General features: G+C 33.2%; 2 protein-coding genes across 5 annotated transcripts in view; both read right to left on the bottom strand.

Moving 5' to 3' along the window:
- Positions 1–1,625: 1,625 nt before the first annotated feature.
- On the bottom strand, positions 1,626–7,977 carry LOC109535323 (nose resistant to fluoxetine protein 6). Its single transcript, XM_048670176.1, has 13 exons — positions 7,660–7,977; positions 7,434–7,606; positions 5,788–5,930; positions 5,650–5,726; positions 5,386–5,588; positions 5,158–5,333; positions 4,927–5,107; positions 4,677–4,864; positions 4,510–4,618; positions 3,631–3,811; positions 3,127–3,269; positions 1,931–2,039; positions 1,626–1,830 (listed from the first exon to the last, which is right to left on the bottom strand). Exons 1-13 carry the CDS (start codon positions 7,877–7,879, stop codon positions 1,766–1,768), a joined length of 1,968 nt encoding a protein of 655 aa, XP_048526133.1. The 5' UTR covers positions 7,880–7,977; the 3' UTR covers positions 1,626–1,765.
- Positions 7,978–10,899: 2,922 nt separating this feature from the next.
- LOC109535334 (protein kinase C-binding protein NELL1) overlaps positions 10,900–20,527 on the bottom strand; it is a 62,781-nt gene continuing 53,153 nt past the window's right edge. For 3 of the 4 annotated variants that reach the window (XM_048667549.1, XM_048667543.1, XM_048667553.1), the window contains 2 exons: positions 18,930–18,950; positions 10,900–15,369 (listed from right to left, as the gene is read on the bottom strand). In XM_048667549.1, coding sequence (XP_048523506.1) covers positions 14,968–15,369; positions 18,930–18,950 — 423 coding nt within the window. In that variant the 3' untranslated portion in view covers positions 10,900–14,967. The remainder of the gene's footprint in view (positions 15,370–18,929; positions 18,951–20,527) is intronic. The other variant, XM_048667551.1, reaches the window with a different exon arrangement.

The raw sequence follows: 20,527 nt of genomic DNA, 5'->3' as shown, positions 1-20,527 counted from the left end.
ATTCTTTTATAATCACAATTTAAATATGGAAAGATATTTACACTTTGTACCAAATGAACTTGAAGACATGTTGAAAAGTTTTCCGTAAGCATCGTTTCGAAAATTGGCATATTTTCAACATCATAGTGCACCTTCACACAACTCACGAGTTGAATGTGAAGATGCCAAAAAATACCTGGAGGTAAACGGAAGTCAATTTGAACATTTAATTTAAACGATTCATTATTGTTTTGTGCTTTGTGGGATAATATAGTTCTTGTTTCCATAGCGTACTACACATTTTTTATCTTCTTTTGAAGTTTTACGGCAACAAAAGGAGAAAAACATACAAACAATTATATCGTTAAATTCAGAAAAAAAGAACGATTTTAAAAGGCCCGCAGCCAACTATGATTACCATTTAAAAAACCATAAGTTTATTTTTTATCTCGTAAATCAAGTTGACGATGATAACAAGTGCTAGTTTATTGGATTCATCGCAAAAGGTTGTACTAAGGGCAGTTTTAACTTTTTTTCTAAGTTAAGCAGTTTACGTAATAAGTGAAAATTAAAAAGTGTAGATTTCTTGTCTTTCCACAATATTTCAGGTACCTAAATTTTGAAAACGGTAATAAATAGGCAATCGAATTTTGCCCAATTTTGCCCATTTAACGGATTCTCTATCTTTAAAAATGTAGAAATTCCCCATACAAATATTCAGAAAATGGCCAGCCTGTATATTATATATGTCAGAAAAATATGCAAAATACCAAGCATATTTAGAGTGGCAAACTAACGGATTCGCTGCTGGACTGCAACATCACCGGCTAACGAAAAAGGAACGCACGAAGACTGGTAGATGAGCTATTGGTGGACGGCAATTTCGAGAAATATATTTAAAAATGCTTCCGTTTATCCATCGAACATGGAACAGAAAAAAAAGAAAGAAGAAAAATAAATAAACTATATTAAAAATACTCTATCGTCGTTTATTTATTTACTTTGACTTCAAACTTCATCTGAGCTACAAAAATGCACTAAGGTAGCCTGTGAACGAATATCTAAGCTTCAAAGAAGCAAAATTGATGATGTAAAGGTTTATTACAGTTGAGTTCTACTAGAGGAAATAAATTCTCATTTTTTGGAACGATTTGAATAAAATTGTTTGCGGCTCAAACATTTTTATTCAGCGATTCCCGTTTGGTTTAAAATACCAAAGAACAGGTTCGTCTAAACATAAATAACAAATCTCCTTGATGACTATTAGATGAAAATGATAATGCGAACAATAAAATAACAATTGTGAACTAATCAATCACTGGAATTGGGTGGGTAAGTTTACAGCTAATATAAGGGCTGTTACGGAACTCGACCAAACCGATTTATGGAAGAATGGTGCATCCCACGTCAAGGGTTAAGAAAACAAATATTGCGTTTTACCACCGCTTGACCGGCTAGTTATTAAGGTTAATAATGTATCAAGTTCTGAATACTCTGATAGTGATGAAAAGGCAATTGTCAATTTAAAAAAAATTGTCGCTTGACTTGTTGTGGGCATCCGTAATTAAAAAAATGAGCGCAATATGTTCCGATCAGTTAAATAAATTGAATTCGTTATAATCATATGGTACAATTTAAATAACTTATTATATTTGTAAAATATTTATTTTAGAGCATATCTCAAAATTAATATTCTTATAGGTTTTAGCAGATTGTAGCGCTAATGCAATTGGAGATTACTGGCTTTTACAATATACAACTATTTCATTTAAAACTGATGAGTATTTCATTCTTTGGAACCATTCTGGTCGACTTTGGAGGGCTTCGATTTGGGCTTCGACTCTGCTTTGCCTTAAATTAAACACAAATTTTATATGATGATTAACCAATCCAAAGTGAAAATAATTTTTTTTATGAAATACTAATCTGAAGTTGTAAACACGATACTTACTACGATTAAATATCAGCCTTTCGAGCGTAATCATTGGCGATTCATACGAAAGTGACCAGAATGTGGCGACCATCATCGACACGATAAAATGTCCGCAATTGGTGTAGAACTGAAATAAAAAATATATTAATTACTTCTACTTATTTAAAATGTTTTATAAGTAGACATAAATACAAAAATCGATATTCAGGGTGATTTACGTAGACCGAAAAGTTCATGTTTTTTGAAATATCGAGAGAATGGTACGGTGTACGATGGATTGTATGGCACCCAGTATATTTTTTGAGAATGTCGTTTTAAATAGAGAAGATAACATAATGGCTTCACTTTAAATACTGTTTTTAAAAAGTGGTCTGATCTGTGAATTACATTCTAAATTAAAGAGCTCTTGTATTCTCAATAGAGATTTGTTTCATTTTCGCAAACAACATTGTTTACTTGGTTTTTATTCCTTTACAATTTAACTTAATACTACATTTTCTTCTAAACTTCGAAATCGACTTTTTGGTGGATGATATTTATACCCGTAAGTTTGGTTCTTCTTAAATCAGCAGCTTATCCATAGTAAGTATCTAAACTTTGACTTCATTGACCGCTTTTTTCTATGCACATTTTTTTTAAATGGCACCAACAAACTTTTTTGGCCCAGCTTAAAAATTTTGCTATAACTAAACAACAAGAAACCAACTAAGCAGGACGAAAAACCTTAGTAGGTGCCATTAAAAAGAACTGAATGTTTGTAGGCTGCATGTACTCATATGTTGCAAAATGGATATTCTTAGTGCCATCTGGGTGAGTTACCTTAGGCTTTCAGCTAATGACCTACCGAATTTTGGTTTTAATTTTAGAGCACATCTGCAATGGCACTTTTTCCTCAAGCAATTGTTATATATAAAATACACTATACAAATATAAAAAAACTGTAAGATATAAGTTAACAAAACTAGGGTGACTCAAACTGGGAATTGGACGGCTTATCCACCCATGCCAAAAAATTGCATATAAAATAAGAAAGTTATGTATAATTTTAGCACACCCTGTACAACTGGAACGCTAGATGTATCTTACATGGCTTCGGCACGACTGGTGGTTACCGGAAGGAAAATTTGAAATTTCTTAAACAACTGCAAGATGGAAAACTTCTAATGCACGGTCTACGTAAATCACCCGGTTTAGAGCAACGAAAACAAACTTACCAAATTCCAGTCTGTAAAGTCAATTCTAGTGCGAATACCAAGCGCATAATGGGCGATAACCATTCCATGGGTCAGATAGAGGCTGTAGGTTAATTTTCCACCAATTTGCATAAACGGACTAGATAAGAACCAGTTTACCACACCTAATATAAAACGGTTTGTTAAGACATTTATTTATTTCGACTTCAGTGCTTGTCTTTCTGTTGTTTTCTTTCATTTTTTTGTCTCAATTTACACATATTTTCAACTTTGTTTCGTTGCCCCTTTTTTTGTGTTGTTTTGCCATTTCTTTATACTTTTTAATACTTTGAATTTATTCTTATATCTGTATTTCGCAAGATTGTTTCTATCAACGCGTTAGTAATTGATCTTTGATTATTTAATGACTGAAAAAAATCTGTGCGTATTGAAGACGCAATATTAACAATCCAATTTTCCACTACCATGTAGTTTCAGTCTAAAAAATGTTATCTGGAAGTTAACAAAAATTCTATAGATTTTTACCTCCATATCCATTAACACAAGCATATGTAATCCATGCAAGGGAAATACACCACATCGGTCTGGTAAAGCTGTAGCATAAACTTCTAGCTACATATTCATTTTTTATCTGAATATCCTGTCGATAAAATATCACTGCCAACATGTTACCCAGAGCCAAGAACCATATGGTGAGGTTCACCATCTAAAACATAACTGATAAATTGGTGCCTAAAGGATTTTTTTTTCGAGATTTGTTTTTGATAGGTTGAATCGGTTTAATAAAAATTTCTTTCAAGGATTTAAAAAAATCAAAGTCGTTTACTTAACTACAAGGTTCCTTTTTGTTTCGGAAATTACATAGAAAAACTGTGTTTTGAGAAAAAATGGCAACATTTAAGATATAATAAATATAAGCTAAACTCCTTATTGGCAATGCAAAAACTGTACATTCTCATCTACAGTGGTTCAATCACGTTTTTCAAAGTTGCGCAAACTTCCACTTTTGAATGCCAAGTGAAAAGTGAAAAACCCAACATCGGCAAGAAAAAAATAAGAAATTTGGGGTTTTCTTGAGAGTCAAAAGTAAAGTGTAGCAACAAACAATGAAAAATGGATATGAAATAAAGAGAAAACCAATTTCTTTTTTCTGATCAATGTTCTTTTTGTTCTGGCAGATTTTCTGCTCCTGAATTTCTTTTATACTTTTAACTCTTCCTTCCTTCGTGTATTTCTTCTGATAGTCTTTTCTTTTGTCTGTTTCGCCCGATCTTTTAAGCTACATTCTCTTGCGTTTTAGATTCTTTATTCTTGCTCCGGGTTAATGTTTTCTTGTTCTTGTTTAGTAACTAAGTTTTATTGATTTTTGACCCGCTTCGGTTTTCCACCTCAACCGAAACTTACCCGATTGATGGTTACTTTTTTATTTTTGTGGTGCCTCATGTAGATACCCGTCATCACTCCAATAAAGTAACTGATGAGTTTTGAATGAAAGTCGTATTCTTGAAAATCACTAAAAAATTTACGTTTTCGTATTATCCGAATGGAAATTTAGACTTTTCGTTACATACACATCATAATCACGCCATTGTAGTTTGATGAAAATGGGTGTGACCAAACATATTAAATTAACGCCTGCTAAGGCGGCCATTGTTTTTGCAAACGATCGTCTGTAAATCAGCGATATGGGAATGAACACTAAAGGTGTGATGAGAAATAGTTGAAAATCGGCGCTCAGGTACCAAGTAGTCGGAATACACTAAAAATTGATGTATTAAATCATTGACGTAAATTAACTCGTACAGGTCAAAAGCAACTTACCAAAGATTCTCCGTAATGGAAATTGTAGTAATTTTGTATGTACAGAAAGTAGGTCCACCAGTATTTTTTACAAGGTCTTATTAAACCATCGTGGATACCAAAGGAGAAAAATGGCCCAGTTTGGAGATACTTGAAAAGAAATACAGAGCCCAGGAAACACATGGCGTTGGCAGGCGTTAGTCTAAAAAATTAATCATTAATCAAAGTGTGTTGAGCTTGACGATTCCACACCTCAAATATCTATGAATGATCATCATTGGAACAGAGCCTGCTTGCTTCGTGGCCGATTTTTTGCTGATTGACTGCTTGAAGTACAAATAGGCCATCAGAAAGCCAGATATGTAAAAGAAAGTGTCCACACAAATGTGCGCTGAGGCTATATATTGAGCATATCGTTGAGTTTGCCACTGAAAATAGTTATGTGAACTGTGGAGAATTAAAACGTTGAATGGAACTTACGTGGCTGCGAAACTCATAGTCAAGAGCTGGAGCCAAGAACATTGAAATGGCTCCATGTCCTGAAATAATCCACCACATGCTGATGAACTTCATGCCATGGAAGCAGAGCACTTGCTCGCCTGCTTTGCTGTATTTGGTCGACTTTAATAACTTTTTTCCATTGCTGTACATGGAGAAAGCCGTGTAAATTGCATGCGGAGGTTCTGAAAATATTTCAGCAAACTTAAAACAACTTGCAATGAAAACAAACTGAAACTTGTCTACTTTTTCCGGCGTATTCCAGGAATATATCGTAGGCCGTCTCCAATATGGTACATGTGAAAAGCAATGCAAACAACACCCTAAAAGTGAATTGCACTTGAAAATTTAATTTTAAATACACTTTTTTCTCAAAAGTCTTACAAAACAATAACGGCTCCAGCATCAAGTTTGGAATCGGTATCTTGGGTCGAACAATAGTTATCAACAAATAAAGGCAATCTGGTAATATTTGCCAGATCGGCAGCGCTACATTGGTCAGGAATACACGTAGCTAACAAATACACCTAAACCAAAATAGAACCGCATTAAACATAATAATATAAAACGGCATTAAACACTAAATACAAAGCGTGTTAAATTATTTATTCAGGTCAAAATGTACAAAGTTATCACGCTTATGGGCCTTGTAAGTTATGAAGTTGTTACTGTATTTCACTTTCTTTACTTAAATACTTACTAAGTTCTTCATTAGAATCGAACGTTTTTTAACGTGGAAAATCAAAATTTCGAAGTGTTTTTTCAGTTCGAACTACTTAAATAAACATTTATAAACTGTTTGAATCCAGAATAACGCTGATTTTGACGAGTTAAGGTCGCAATGATTATATATTTATTCCAAATCAAAATCAATTCCTGGGCTTCAGTCATTTATTGTCTATTTATCAATTAAAATACGTTTCGGTGTTTTCCACCATCATCAGTTTCTATGTGTAGCGTTGTTGATACTTTAAGCCTTGGCATATATTTGGATATATAGTCCAATCCAAATCGACCTTTGGTAATTTTTCTGAGATCAATTATCTGTTTTTGAACCAAAAGTTTCTTAGCGTGCATGAAAAGGGGCATTGAGTCCAGATTATGAGAAATATTGAGAGTTAAAGATCAGCTAAGCCAAAGTTTGATTGGTTGTTTTCGGCCCAAGACAATTTCCGATATTTAACGAAAAAATTTCTAAATAGGTGTAAATGAACGACAAAATTTAAATCAAACACTAATATTTTGTCGATAGAACTAGTTAAAACTATTTTTTTTTAATGGCGGTTTAATTCTGTCTCTTTCCAAATATTAGGAAATAAATTTCCATCTTTTTTAAGTTAGGAGCGAAAAATGTGTATATGTATTTAAGGAATTAAGGATGTTTAAAAGATAGCCCTTTAGATAAAAGATTTTTCTAAATAATGTTTTTAATTTGTTCGTTTTTCGATCACATTTTGAATAGAGGAAATTTGACCATTAAGGAGCAACTTGTTATAAGCAAGTTTTATAAATTTCGACAAATTGAAGAAAATAAATATTGAACCCTTAAAAAATTTACTTCATCATTGGTATTATACATGTGGACTTTTACTAACATTTTTTCTCTGATTTATGAGATTTATTTTGCTCATTTCAATCTATGCCTTTAGTGCCCTTAATAATATTAATGTAATGCCCGTAGGCTTATACAAACTTCAATAAACTGAAGTCACTATCAATAAACTAACTAAATTTTACATTTTGAAACCGCACGAGCAAACATTGTTAAATTTGTGCATTAATCCATTGTTTTAAGCATTGTGTTATCAGCCTCCTCACATTTTTCACATTTTTTAAATTCTTCTTAGAAGTGTTTTTCAGGTGGAGATATGAAGTGGGTAAATCTGATAATTTGACGCTACTTGAAGATTAATTTGCTCATCTCATCAGGATCATAACAAGGCTTTTTCCAAAATGACTTTCACTAATTTTAAGCATTCACAAATTAATTCCTGTTTAAGCATGTTACATGTTTAATTTAAATCTCTTACTTGTGTGCCATTGGATATTGGAATAGCAAAACCCCATGAGCAATATTTACCCAAAATGCGCTCATTGTCAATTGTAGTGCTGATCTTAATACATTCGTCGTAATTTCCGGCGTCCGATTTGGACGCGTAATATGAAGCGCCGGAATATGGGAATTTACTCCAGGCATCGGCCACTAAAACATATTTCATGAAATGTGCAAATCCACATAGATGATTGAATGCAGACTTCGTTTCAAAGTCATTTGGTCACTATTCAATAGAGCGGAAATCTGGTTGATACAGCCTGTGGACTCATTTGTGACAAGTGTAGAGTTCACTCGCGCTACAATGTCTTTAAAATCCAAACCGCTCTGTACAATTTTTTCCATAGCAAACGCATCTTCACTATTCACCAAACCAAAAACCACACATAAAATTCCTACGTATATACTAAACAATGCTGTCATGTTGGCTAACGTGCCGTGAATGCGCTTTTTAACAACCCGATTATTAATGAGAATTGACAAAATTTTAATTCAGTTGTTCGGAGGAAGAATTTCTGCAATCAGTTTATCTTAAGATTAATATACTTACCCTCTTATGCTTTCATTATCTCGCTGCTATGATTGTCTTGTTATCTATTTGATTACCTCAGGGACTTGTCGAATTGCAGCCACCTGGACGAACGACCTTTGATATTGATTAAACTCATGTTATTGATATTGCTGAGTAATGAGGTATTTTCGGGTTTCTTTGTAATTGTTTTGTCCGAACTGTAGAGTGGCGATTTTTAAGATGGTGCGTTTTAATGCTTTTCAAATTGCTGGCAGGTGGCCGATCGGGCTGTTAGTTTGAATAATTTACATTTAATCTCTCTATATAGACCATGACCATGAAGAAAATAAAACTTTAGACACCGAGAACTGTTGGAAAAGTCTTTTCAATCCTTTGGTAGTTTACATTTGAAATTGTCAATTAGCTTCTCATCCTATTTCGAATGATTACCAGCTGCTACTAAATCATTTATATAGCGGCCTAACATAAACAAATTGGTCGAAGGCGATAGAAACTGGCCCAATCGGTTCCCTGGTACTTTTAGTAGATCTTCATCTGATAGTTCTGGCTCGTCAACGGCAGGAATCAGGTCCTGAGCCACCAAATCGTAGCCACTCATGTACAGCAATATTATCCTGATATCTGCATAAAAACAGAGTGTTGCGAACCTCGTAACCTGCAACGCACGTAAAAATAGCAATATTTTCATCCCCTGCTTTACTTTATAAAATAGGAGTCTCGACGTTTGAGTCTATTGAAGATTTGAACCCTTTTATTACTATGAGCGACTGTAGCCCTCTATCAGCGTTGCCAACATTTCTTGTTTTCTCGTAATATATTCTATAAAATTCTCGCAACAGAATACTTATTTTTGCAATAGATTTTTCTTTGAGTGTTTAACTAGTAATAGGGACATGAATTAAATGCTGACAAAGTGGCAGCTGTAAAACTAGAATGTAATGTAGAGAACAATCGGCAAAATTCAAAAGCACATTGAAAACTTCTCAAAAATTGCCTCGATGGCTCAAAATGTGTGGAACGCTCTTTCGCCCTACAAAACGCACGCGAAAGTGAGTCTGCAGCTTCATCGGTTTACAAAAAAATAAATGCCAACCAAACTTAGGCCTGATTAAACAATGACAAAATTCTGTGGCAACTTAAAATAAAAAAAATAGCCTGATGATGATTTAAAACCGAAACCTTTTGCCATTTATAAAATGCCCTAAAAAGTGCATACAAGATTCAATTACAAACTTACCTGTTTTCATTTACATAAACAAGCACAAAATACTAACAAATTTAAAAAAAATGTCTGAACATTTCCTGAGGTCGAGTCAAAATCGAAAGGTTTCGTGAGTGAGTCTGCAACTATTCGAAATGTTGAGACAGTTTCAAAACAACTTCAAAGATCAAAAGCACATTGAAAAACTTTTTAAAAATTACCTGATGATGCCTCAAAATCGAAACCATTCACAATTCTCATAATATACAATTCAATAGATTTCAAGTAAATCTGCAGCTTCACTGGTTTTGCTGAGAACATAAATGTCAAACGCAGGCCTGCATAAACAGCCCTAAAAGATTATCGCAATGTTTCAAATTCGGAACTTTTGCCACTTATAACAAATACTACTCAATAAAACATCACTCTTAATTAGTTTAACTGCTTTCTGACGAAAAATCAAACCACGGCCTGTATAAACGCAAAAGCAAGCGCGAAATACAAAGAAATTTTGAAAAAATTGCCGAAAATTCCTAGAAGATGATTCAAAATCAACACGATGGTTAAAAACCAAATTCCTGAACAAAACCATTTTAAACTTCGATCTGGTAAAATATCCACCAAAACTAAGGCTACCAGACATAGTTTTTGGAAATACATGAAGACAAGCGAAAGTTTTGTGCAGAAACGGAGAGATTTACGTCCCACAAGGTGTTTAAGCACAAGGCTAAACCTGAAATCCCAAGAGCGTCCTCTTCCTGTGGTTGAGTAGGTAGTAAATTGAACCATTCTTTCAAGTATAAATTACTTTTAATAACACGATTGTTTATTACAATAAAACTATTTTTAGAGGAATTACATTTAAAACAAAAACAATTATAAAGCTTAACTAGCTACGGTCTATGAACTTAAATAGTTAAAATTAATTTCGTAAAATAAAAATGTAGTTAATAATTACAAATTTATTGCATCTAAAATTATGAATAAGTCAAAGCCACGACGTTATTTATGGCGGACACATCAAAATATCGCATATTTTAATCAATGTTTATTAACGTTGTAATCTCAAGTTAAGTCATTGCGAATTAATACGGCTTTTTTAGCTTCCGAATAATCGCTGTAAGTAATCCAAAAGTGAATTAGGATAGCTTATGCCGTGTTAATCTAACTACAAAGTTCCTTTGGAGTTCCAGGATATTTTAAATCGATTGAATAATCTATTCGGACAGTATTCCGCTTTCCAACTTCAAATTCGTTGTGTCCGCTTTTCGCTATTAAGATGTAAAACACTTACTAACGGAAATCAGAGGCTGCACACACACAGCACAGGAACTAATTTACTGGCAAAAATTACATAATTATTTTCTTATTTAGTCTCATCATAATGATATCACAATCTTTATATTGCAATAATTAAAAATTATGGCTAGATATGCTTCCACCGATCGGGTACAAATTTCGAGAAGCTCTCTAAGTTATAATTACAAGATTAAATTAATGGCAATACTGATATGAATTTACAGAATGCAGCAGATATAAAGAACGAAGAAAAAAAGTATGAAGAACAAAGGTATTCAAAAGGAAAATCTTGCAACTGTCACTTGAGAACTTTAAAAAAATCGAAGTCAAAGCTTACACTTTATTCTAGTAAGCCAACATTGACTAGAGGATTTAGTCTTAACTAATACTCTCACATCTGCAAAACTTTGATATTTGTTTTGTAAGTTTTTATATAATTTTTCTTAGAAAGTAAGTGAAACTTGTGCGGCGGTCGCTTTTAGAGCCAATTTTCGCGCTATACTCATCATTTTGTATTAGTTAATTAACTTTGCCGTGTTATGCCTATACATTTACGATATCTAAGGCTTTATTTTTTTCAGGCTCATCATCATTAAATAAGTCACTGATTACTAGTAATAATAATTCATCATTTATAAGTTTCGTTCTGTACTAGATTTTTTATTATGTTATTGGTAATCTGGTAATTCCATAATCAGTTAAAAAAAGTTCCTCAAAATTTTAACACAGTAGTATTATAAAGGTTTTTCTAAAGAGCAACTTCATTATGATATTACATGTAGATTATCTTCCCGATTTTATTACTTAACTTTATCAGTTGCGTAAAAAAATTGGACAACTAGTTTTTATTAAGCCAACGCAAATTTAAAAAATTGAGTGAATCAATAAAACATGACAACTAGTTTCAAATGTATCAGATATAAAGTTAAAATGTGCGGAAGACTAAAGAAATTATCTATTTCAACTGCATCAAGTGGAAGCCCATAAAAAATGCTTGCGCAACTTCAAAAGTAATTTATATTAATGAACTGAGCGGATTTATCAATCATCGCAATTAGATGAAGAACCAACGTTCATGCAAAATCGCATTGCTGACTATTAGAGTAATTAATTAATGAATTTCAGAGAAAGCAATTATGATTAATGCTTAACAAGTTGTACTTTTGGTCTTCGCTTAAACAGCAACATCAGTGAGATTTCGCGTTTTATTTGAAATCTAGCGAAACGCGTTTTCAGTCCGATTTCATTCAATATGTTGTGGACACTTTAGTTTTTGAGGCTCATGTTTACCAATTCGAAACCCGTTGCTTTCCATCATTCCCTGATTGATTAATTTAATTAATTAACATCGATAATTTAATTTTTCTTTTTTTTTTTCGTTTTTCCACACGTCATTTATAAATGTGCGCATAAACTTCGACAAAAACAGGAAAAGTGGAAATGTAGGAAGACAATATTTAATTCTTTTTCTACCCAATCATTAAGCCTTGATACAAAATAAAGCCTTATAATATTTTCTATCATTGAGTTAATCAGTGAGTGGATCAGGGGTGGGTTAAATATATTTTTTTTGTAAATGCGTATCGGTGCATTTTAACCGTAAAACTTACCGTTTCCGTTGCAGGAATATACATATAAATTTTTTCCAACATAAAAATTAACTAATGGCTTACTTAACGATTTAGAAAGTATTCAGAATATTATGCTATCTTAAAAATTTAAACCTAATTGGGGAAAAATCGAATAATATTTTCACAAGACTCTACTTTGCGGATTTAGATAAACATCTTGTGGGTCACGATACGCATTATCCACCATTATTACGACACTAAACAGTATTAAATTAACTAATCCTAAGTGTTTTTACAATATCTAATATACAATGCTTAACAGGAGAGATGACATCAAACAGCAAACGAAAAAATGCATTAATGTATAATGGTGTATATTTAGCTACAACAATTAGGAATTCCTATCCATCAAACCACATAATTGATTTTATTAAAAAATGTGTCCAATTCGGTCTAAACGTGTGACGATGCGGTTTAGAAATTTTGCAGCCTCCAATATACATACTCTAATCTAGCTAGGTTACTTATATAAAACATGAATCTTATGAATATTGAGCTATTTGAAGCAGCAAACGTTTCCGATTATCAATTATAAATTGTCAAGAAACTACTGAGAACCAATCTGAGGTAATTTGCTGTTTCAAACTGAGCAATTGATATCAATATTGAATTTCAACAGTATAGGCTAACTCTTCTAAGAAGGCGATACATTTATTTACAACAAGCTTAAAAGTAAATTAAAAATACAGACTGGTTCACTAAAACTGAACCTCATAAATAGGCCACATATTTCTGCACAAAATTTAATATTCTAACATTAGTTTATTATTGTCTTTCCAAAGTTTAATTAATTGTATACTTTAGGCATGGTACTGTAAGGTAGGGTAAGGTTTTATTATCATGTGATTACTAATAGTTTCGGCTATGAAAAGCTGGTTTTAACAAACTATACGTTTTAACAACAAGACATTGATTGCAACACTTTGCCGGGTTTGAATTAATTTATGGCCTATCAGCAGCAACGCCTAGAATGTAGAAAACGTTTTAAATTCGACGGACATTTTGTAATTAAACAGACAATAGACACAATAATCTAACTTGAACTTTTACAAGTGAAAAATTTGATAATAAATTACTAGGTGAGGTATAATTGGAATCAACTGGCCTCCGAAGCATTCGATATTCTCATATTAACATTATTTATTCTATGTGAAGAAAGGCAACTGTTAAAATTATAAGCATTGCACATCACAAACATTTATGTACGGTTCAGTATTAAGACGTTTTTTCCAAATACTTGTTACTGGAAAATGTAACTTTTGCAACTTATTTGGTTTTCAAATTTTGTTTTTAATTGAAATCACTTTGATGCATATTTTCGTTGGTGCTTGTCTTATAACATCTGTATGTTGATTTGTTTTTTGTTTACGATTTTTGGGAAAAGTCTATAAACGAACTTGTAACTGCTTGAATGCAGTATTTTTTAATTATTTAAATCAAAAGATGTAAAAACTAATGATGTGTTGGGAGGTGGAATTGACAAGTGACAATTCAAAAGAAAATAAGAAAATTGACATATAAATATTGAAAATATAAAAAAATAGACGAAACTAGATAAGACGTTTTAAAAATATTTGCCTAATTTTCCACGTACTACTATCTGTGTTTTTCAAATTTCTTCTACCGTATTCTTGTGGCAAAAAAATAAAAAATTTTGCTTTTCTGCTAAAATTTTACTAGAATTTACTTAATAAGCAGGAGGAACGGGATAATCAATGAGCAGAAAGAGTAGACTATCAATGTGTGAATTTTGGTAATTTTGCTGTTACAAATAAGGACTATTTTACAACTTCGTTCAAATGATTTGCTTATATTAAGAAAGTTTGTTCATATTAAGAGTTCCTCCTGAACGACAGTACTAAACATGAGAGTTTCCAGACGGTTCTAAAGCAATAGCAGGAAATGTGCAACTATAAAAGTATTTATTTTACACAAACTAAATAGGGATTTTTGCAAAGTATATGTAAAACTCTTGATGGTGCATAGGCGCATTTTTCTTATTAGTTGAATGGAAAAGGTTACGCGGGTTAGATGACATTTCTCTGGTAACAAAGCTCGAAAATTAGCCAGTTTTTGATAAAATTGCAAAAGTGGCCCACCATTTTTTAATGAATGCAATTGAAAAAATAGCGATGGATTACAAATTGTTTTATGAAGCTTTAAAGGCTGTTGTATGAACTTGATGATGTGTTGTTGTTGTCGATAAAAATCGACGGTTTTCTATCTTGAACCTTCTTCAAATTTTCCAAAATACGCTTTACCTTCTAGTTAACAGTATTTTATTAATCGTTGGTTTTTTATACATATTTGTTTACTTACACAAGATATTAAAAATCATCAACATTGAAGCTGCTATAAAAAAATTATAGTTTTTACAGCTTAAGCTTATATATATGATAAATCTTCACCGATTTACTCAGTAAACTAATTAAAACCTGAAAAGACTTAAAGAATGTGTTTTTACATAGAAAATTCTGTTGTTGTCTAGGAACTAAAGTTACAGCATTTATGCCAGACGATGTTCCTGTCTGATGCAATTTGGCTATTAGTTTAATTCTAAATAGTTAAAAATCGTTGTTTGTTTCTCCCAATTCTAAATACAACATTTACAAGCAGTGTACTCGACGATTAACGCGTATTGTAGCATTAAGTCTATTGACTTGAAATTGAAATGCAAAACCGCATATTGGCCATCATTTATTTATTAAGGTTACCTATAATACTCATTTCAGCCTTTTTTCCCTAACAACCGTCAAAATTGACCAAGAAGAGATTCCAGTCATTTCGAATCGTATCCTGCTACAAAACACCCAACAGCGCTTTTCCCCGGGCTCTTCGCGGACAAGCTTCAGCCGCCTGGTGGTGGCATCTGATCAAACTGCCAGTATTTTTTGTCACTTCCCAAGCGTCCATTACCGAACATCTCAGACTTGCTACCTTTCTTCCAAAGTCCGAAAGGGGCCGGAGCCGTAGCTGACTTACGCGCAAACATAGATTTACCGGCACTATTATCAATAACATGTCTAGATAAGGGCGTCGCACTCGAAGGGACTTGAAGTGTTGCAGAAACGATATTGTTAGAAGTGTCTCTAGGTCGACGAACAATGCTCGAAGAAGCAGCTTGGCCGGAAGCGATACGTACCGAAACAGTCGTCGAACTAAGCGGTTCATTGGAGGCAACCACTCCATCGTAGCCCATCGCTGCAAAGTTGCCGCAATGGTAATTAACATTGCAGCATAGTTGCCCGTCCTGTGAACATTAAAGAACATTGTTAACTTGCTAAATAACAGCTTGGAGGTGCATGTGCATCAAGACTTGCAAACGTTTGGGTTTCCAGAACGACTCGTATTTGCTCAGCAAGCACTGTGTGAACCAAATCAGAATTCTATTGCAGTTATTCGATTTCAAACAGTTTTACATTCCACACTTCAACCTAGGCTTAGGCCTGGGTAACACACTGGGTGTTGAGTTGCGCTATTGAGTTGTTGCCGCTCTCTGAGTTAACGAGTTAACTCATCGGTTAGTGGGTTATAAGTCAATTATTAAAGCTTTACGAAACCCGAGACTGGGATTTGCACATTAAAAGAAAATATCATCAACATTTTAACCCAGCAACAGAAGTTAGTCGAAAGAAAATCGACGAGTTTTCTTGTACAATCGATTTTTCTCATAGAACATTTAGCTTGCCAGTATTATACAGTAAAACGTTAGGAAAACGAGGTTTTTCTGTTTAGAAACAGGGTTGTTTAGAATTATTGACCCAAAAGTGAAGAAACCCCAGTTTTCAAGAGTTTTCCAAATAAATTATTATAAACTTTCGCTTTTTCAGTTCTGCGAAATATTTTCGGAAAAAGACCTAGAATTAATTATTAGGGTTTTGTCCATATTTCGAAGCTGCAAAAAGTTTTCCAAACATTTGAGCGGTTAAGGAGGCGAGTGTTCCAATAAAACCTCATTCTTATATTTTTTTACAGAAAATACTTGAAAATTGTCGGTATTTTAACAAAATAATAATGAAGTTTTTGGCTAGAAAGAATTGCTTAATAGCAACTTTGTTAAAACTAGAATGACCTGAAAATTTAAAGAAACTTTAAATATTTTCAGAGCGATGTGGCCGGTGAATTTTCCAAATAATTTTTTGTAAACTTTTGCTCCCTGGCTGTTTCTTCAAGATAATCTTAATTACTTTCGGTAAAAAACTGAATAAAATTATTTGGTTTTTGTCCCAAATTCGAAGCTGAAAAGGGTCTAGTTCCCTGCAAACCGATGAATGAGGCGAATTTTCTAGAAAAATTCATTTTGTTATTTTTGGCTGAAAAGACCCCATTATTGTCAGAAAAGAAGGAAATCATAAGAAAATAATGGTTTTTTTGCGTTTTCGATTATCCAATTTTAGTTTTGTGATCAGTTTTGGAGAAACCCTTAATGGTTTTCTGGGAAAAACGGGAGGAATTTATTTTCGTTTTGGTCTCGAATTCGACGCTGAAAAAGGTTTTTGAAAAATTTTTACAAAGCTATAAATTTATCAAGCTAAAAAAATATAAATTTTTCGCGTAAAAGACCTTCAGATCGTCAGTATTTTTAAGTGAAACTCTAAAAAATAGAGCGTTTTGAGTAGAAAGTAAAGCAAAAAAAATTAGTCAGACCTAAAAAACCACATTTTTCTAACAAACTCTGCAGTCTTCAGAGGAATTGAGCTGACGAGATTTCCAAATAATCTGTTATAAACATTCGCTTATTCTGTTCGTTTTTTAATAGAAAATGATTTGATTTTTGTTCCAAATTCGATACTGCAAAGGGATTTCAAAACTTTTTACAAAGCGACCAAGGATTCGAAATTGATTTCATAATTTTTCACGTTAAGTTTGGCAGCATTTTTAAGTGAAACTTTAGAAAATTGATCATATCTTACCAAAGTAACTTGACTAAAACTGGAAACTTCTGAATAATTTTTAAAAACATTATTAATAAATGGCCCTTAAAATAAATCTAAAAACAAGTGAAAAAAAGTCATCAACATTTTCCCAGCAACAGAACTGAGTTACTGCGCCGGTGCGTTGAACTATTTGCGTGGCACTGCGCCAACACCTAAAAATTTACTGAGTTACCCAGGCCTACCTGCACTCCTTTTAACCAGCGCACAGAACTATATATATATAATTTTGGTTCGTGAAACAATGGTTTTCATCGGGTTTTGCTAAGCACCTGGATATATTGGCGCCGCAAACCTTATTATATATTTACCTCAGGTTTATCCACGAAATTATGGAACTTTTATCAAAAATCTTCGTTCAAATGGTCAATGATTTAAATTTTCATTATCCCACAAAAAATTAGGTGTCTCCAAATGTGGACTGCCAAGGCACATCTACCCATATTGGCTAATGTATATTTCCGAGTCTTTTTGATTAATCGTCAACCTATTATTTAGTTCTTCTGTTTTGTTGTTTGCTAAGTTGATTGATGATTTTTAATCATTGAATATTAATTATTAGATATAATTTGGACATAAAACTTCTCTATGGCTTGCGTTATAAATTGCAACTGATCTGAAAATAATTTCCAGTTAAAACTAAGTCTTCTTAGTGAATACGGAGCGTGTCCGTGTAGCGTCAAACTTGAGAATATTCTTGCCTTCACTGGACCAAGTCATTCTGAAAACCCGAAATCCAGAAGGAAAGTGCTCAAAACTAGTGCTTCCATAAACTTGTAAAAATTAAAACAATCACTTCAGTCAACCAATGTATAACATTGAAAACTCTAAAGAACCATAAGGATTATTAACGGAACACATAAAACCTTGACTGGTTCTGAGGCGAATGTATATTTTTTCCAACAAATAACAATTGGACTGCTGAAACAAAGGATCCTTTACAAGTCTGCACCCTCAAACCAACTACACCTACGAAATAAAAGTTGCAAAAAGGCACCGATCTAATAAAACAGTGTCTACAACGGTCTAGGAAGCATGCAAATTATAAGTAGCAGTACACATCTATAGGAGTGCTGTCAATAATTTTCATTCAAAGTGTGATAAGAGATTTTGTGTGTGTTCGTGGGTCTTTTTAAACAAAGCTGCCTCGTGTTATATTCGCTTTGCTTCAAAGACTTGCGTGGAAAATTGAGCGATTTCACTAGAAACGTTAAACAATTATGTAGTATAGATAAACGAAAAAGCTTCATGAAAATGTTTTCAATGTTTAAGACTAGGAAATTTTCTAAACGTATTATAAAAAGTGACTAATAAAGACATCGTCTTAGGAGAATTTTGTAGCGCACCAAAAGCAACACCGAAGACTTCAACCAACTTTAAATATTCTCGTTTCCTTTATCCCCCGACCAAACCAGCTGTGGTGTTTTTGTATCCACTAAAACTAACAGTTGCGTTATCCTCTGAAGTGAGTATCAGCTCAATTTTCTTGTGTTTGAAAGTGGTAGTGTTAAATTTTGTAAAATTTATTAGGAGAATTTGGTTTCGTGCATGTTGGCCTTTGAGTAAAAAACTCCATAATTTTCAAAATATTTGCCCTTAATTGATACGCAGTTCGATTGTAGACGAACTGAAAGAACATCAAAATGCAAAAAACCAATTTCTCTGGCATACGCCAACGAAAAATACACGATCAAATTACGACTAGGTCAGGCATAGATAGGACAAAAAGAATGTAGAATAGAGATAAAAACCGATCAAAGGCGACGCTTGGAAGACGCCCATATTATTAGATCAGGCACTACTAGAGGTGTGTAATGTCTTAGTGTGTATTAGAGTGATGTGATTACCGATGCACACAACACGCGGTATTGCTCACCAATTCTGCGCAGAACGGCACCTGCAAGGGAACGTAGTGTTAATTGTTAGTTTGCTAGCCTAGCGATTAGTAGCAGGCCCGGTAGCTAGCAGCTGAGTCGGAATGAATGATGGATGGTATGATTCGAAACGTATGATATTTTTCTACATTTTGTCGGTTATTTTGCTCTCTTATCGAATACAGGGTGTTTCTTTTGATTCCCATGATGTGTTCCCATTTAAGAAGTCATTATTGATAGGCACTAAAAGCATGACTTTGTAATCAAACTTTTTCGGGTCGATTCTTTATGAAAGCCAAAACTTATCGAGAACGCATTGTAAACGTATGAGATTGACCTGCTTATTGCTACACAAATTAGGCCTGGATAACACTGTGTGGAGTAGCGCTTTTCAGGTGTTGCCCCCATCTCAGTTAATGAGTTTTAACTCATCGGTTAATGAGTTATAACTCTTTTGCCTATGTCAAAGACTGGAATTTTAACATCTAAGAAAAATGGCATTAGCACGTTACCAGTAACATTTTACCAGCAACGGAACTGAGTTACTGCGCAGGTGAGTTGGTGCACCAAGCTATTTGCGTTGCACTGCGCTAAAAAATGTCTAAAAATTCACTTAGTTACATTTTCTGTAGAAACGATTGCTTGAAAATATTTGGACTGAAACGCGAATAATCGTAAATTTTGAAGAAACTTAAGAATTCTACAGGGCGATGAGGGTGACGAGTTGGCGAGGAAGAAAACTTTATTTTTTTCAAAAAAAAAAAATAAGAGAAATTTGTTTCGGTTTGATCGATTGAAAGACGATTATGAAGACCAAACTATAAAAACAAGTTTTCTTGTAAAATCGACCTCTTAATGGTTTTGCATAAAAGTCCTCAGTTTGCCAGTATTTTATAGTAAAACGTTAGAAAAAAAAAACGTGTTTTTCTGCTTACAGTTTTGTTTAGAAATTTTGGCCTAAAAGTTTAGAAACCGGAATTTAAAAAAACTAAATTATTCACAGCCACGAAGGTAACGCGTTTTCCAAATAATTGAATATAAACTTTCGTTTATTCTCTTCGGGGAAGTCTTTTTGGGTTTTGTCCAAAATTCCAAGCTGCAAAAGATTCTAGAAATTTTTTTACAAAGCTGTTAAGAAGGCGAATGTTCCATTGAAATTTATTTTATAATTTTTCACAGAAAATACCTGAAGATTGTGAGTAAAACTAAAAAATAATTGCTTAAGAAAAACTTGAAACGACAGACCTGAAATTTTAAAGAAACTCTAAAAATCTTCAGAGCGATGAGGGTGGCGAATTTTCCAAATAATTTTACGTTCATAAACGCTCTCTGGTCGTTTTTTCAAGACAATCTTAATTTATTTCGGTAAAAAACTGAATAAAATTATTCGGTTTTTGTGCCAAATTCGAAGCTGAAAAGGGTTTTCTAAAATTCCTTGCAAAGCGATGAATTTTTGACTGAAAAAACCCCATGATTATCAGGAAACAAGAAAAGCATCAGAAAATAATGTTTTTTTTTGCGCTTTTCATTAAAAACTTTCAGATTTGTAATCGGGTTTTGGGAAAACCTTAATGATTTTCTTGGAAAACCGGCAGAAATT

The sequence above is a fragment of the Dendroctonus ponderosae genome, unplaced genomic scaffold (assembly GCF_020466585.1).
Source record: "Dendroctonus ponderosae isolate FM_Combo_2020 unplaced genomic scaffold, Dpon_F_20191213v2 Dpon_F_20191213_1, whole genome shotgun sequence".
In the NCBI taxonomy this organism is placed as follows: domain Eukaryota; kingdom Metazoa; phylum Arthropoda; class Insecta; order Coleoptera; family Curculionidae; genus Dendroctonus; species Dendroctonus ponderosae.
This window is presented reverse-complemented; position numbering and strand designations above follow the sequence as displayed.

Bases quoted from the DNA above. Each gene is read 5' to 3' on its own strand.
- LOC109535323 (XM_048670176.1), bottom strand. From the start codon at position 7,879: ATGACAGCATTGTTTAGTATATACGTAGGAATTTTATGTGTGGTTTTT. The intron at 3,270-3,630 runs GTAAAAATCTAT...GTTTTATATTAG, and splicing joins TTGTGTTAATGGATATGGAG to GTGTGGTAAACTGGTTCTTA. The intron at 1,831-1,930 runs GTAAGTATCGTG...GTTTAATTTAAG, and splicing joins AAGGCTGATATTTAATCGTA to GCAAAGCAGAGTCGAAGCCC.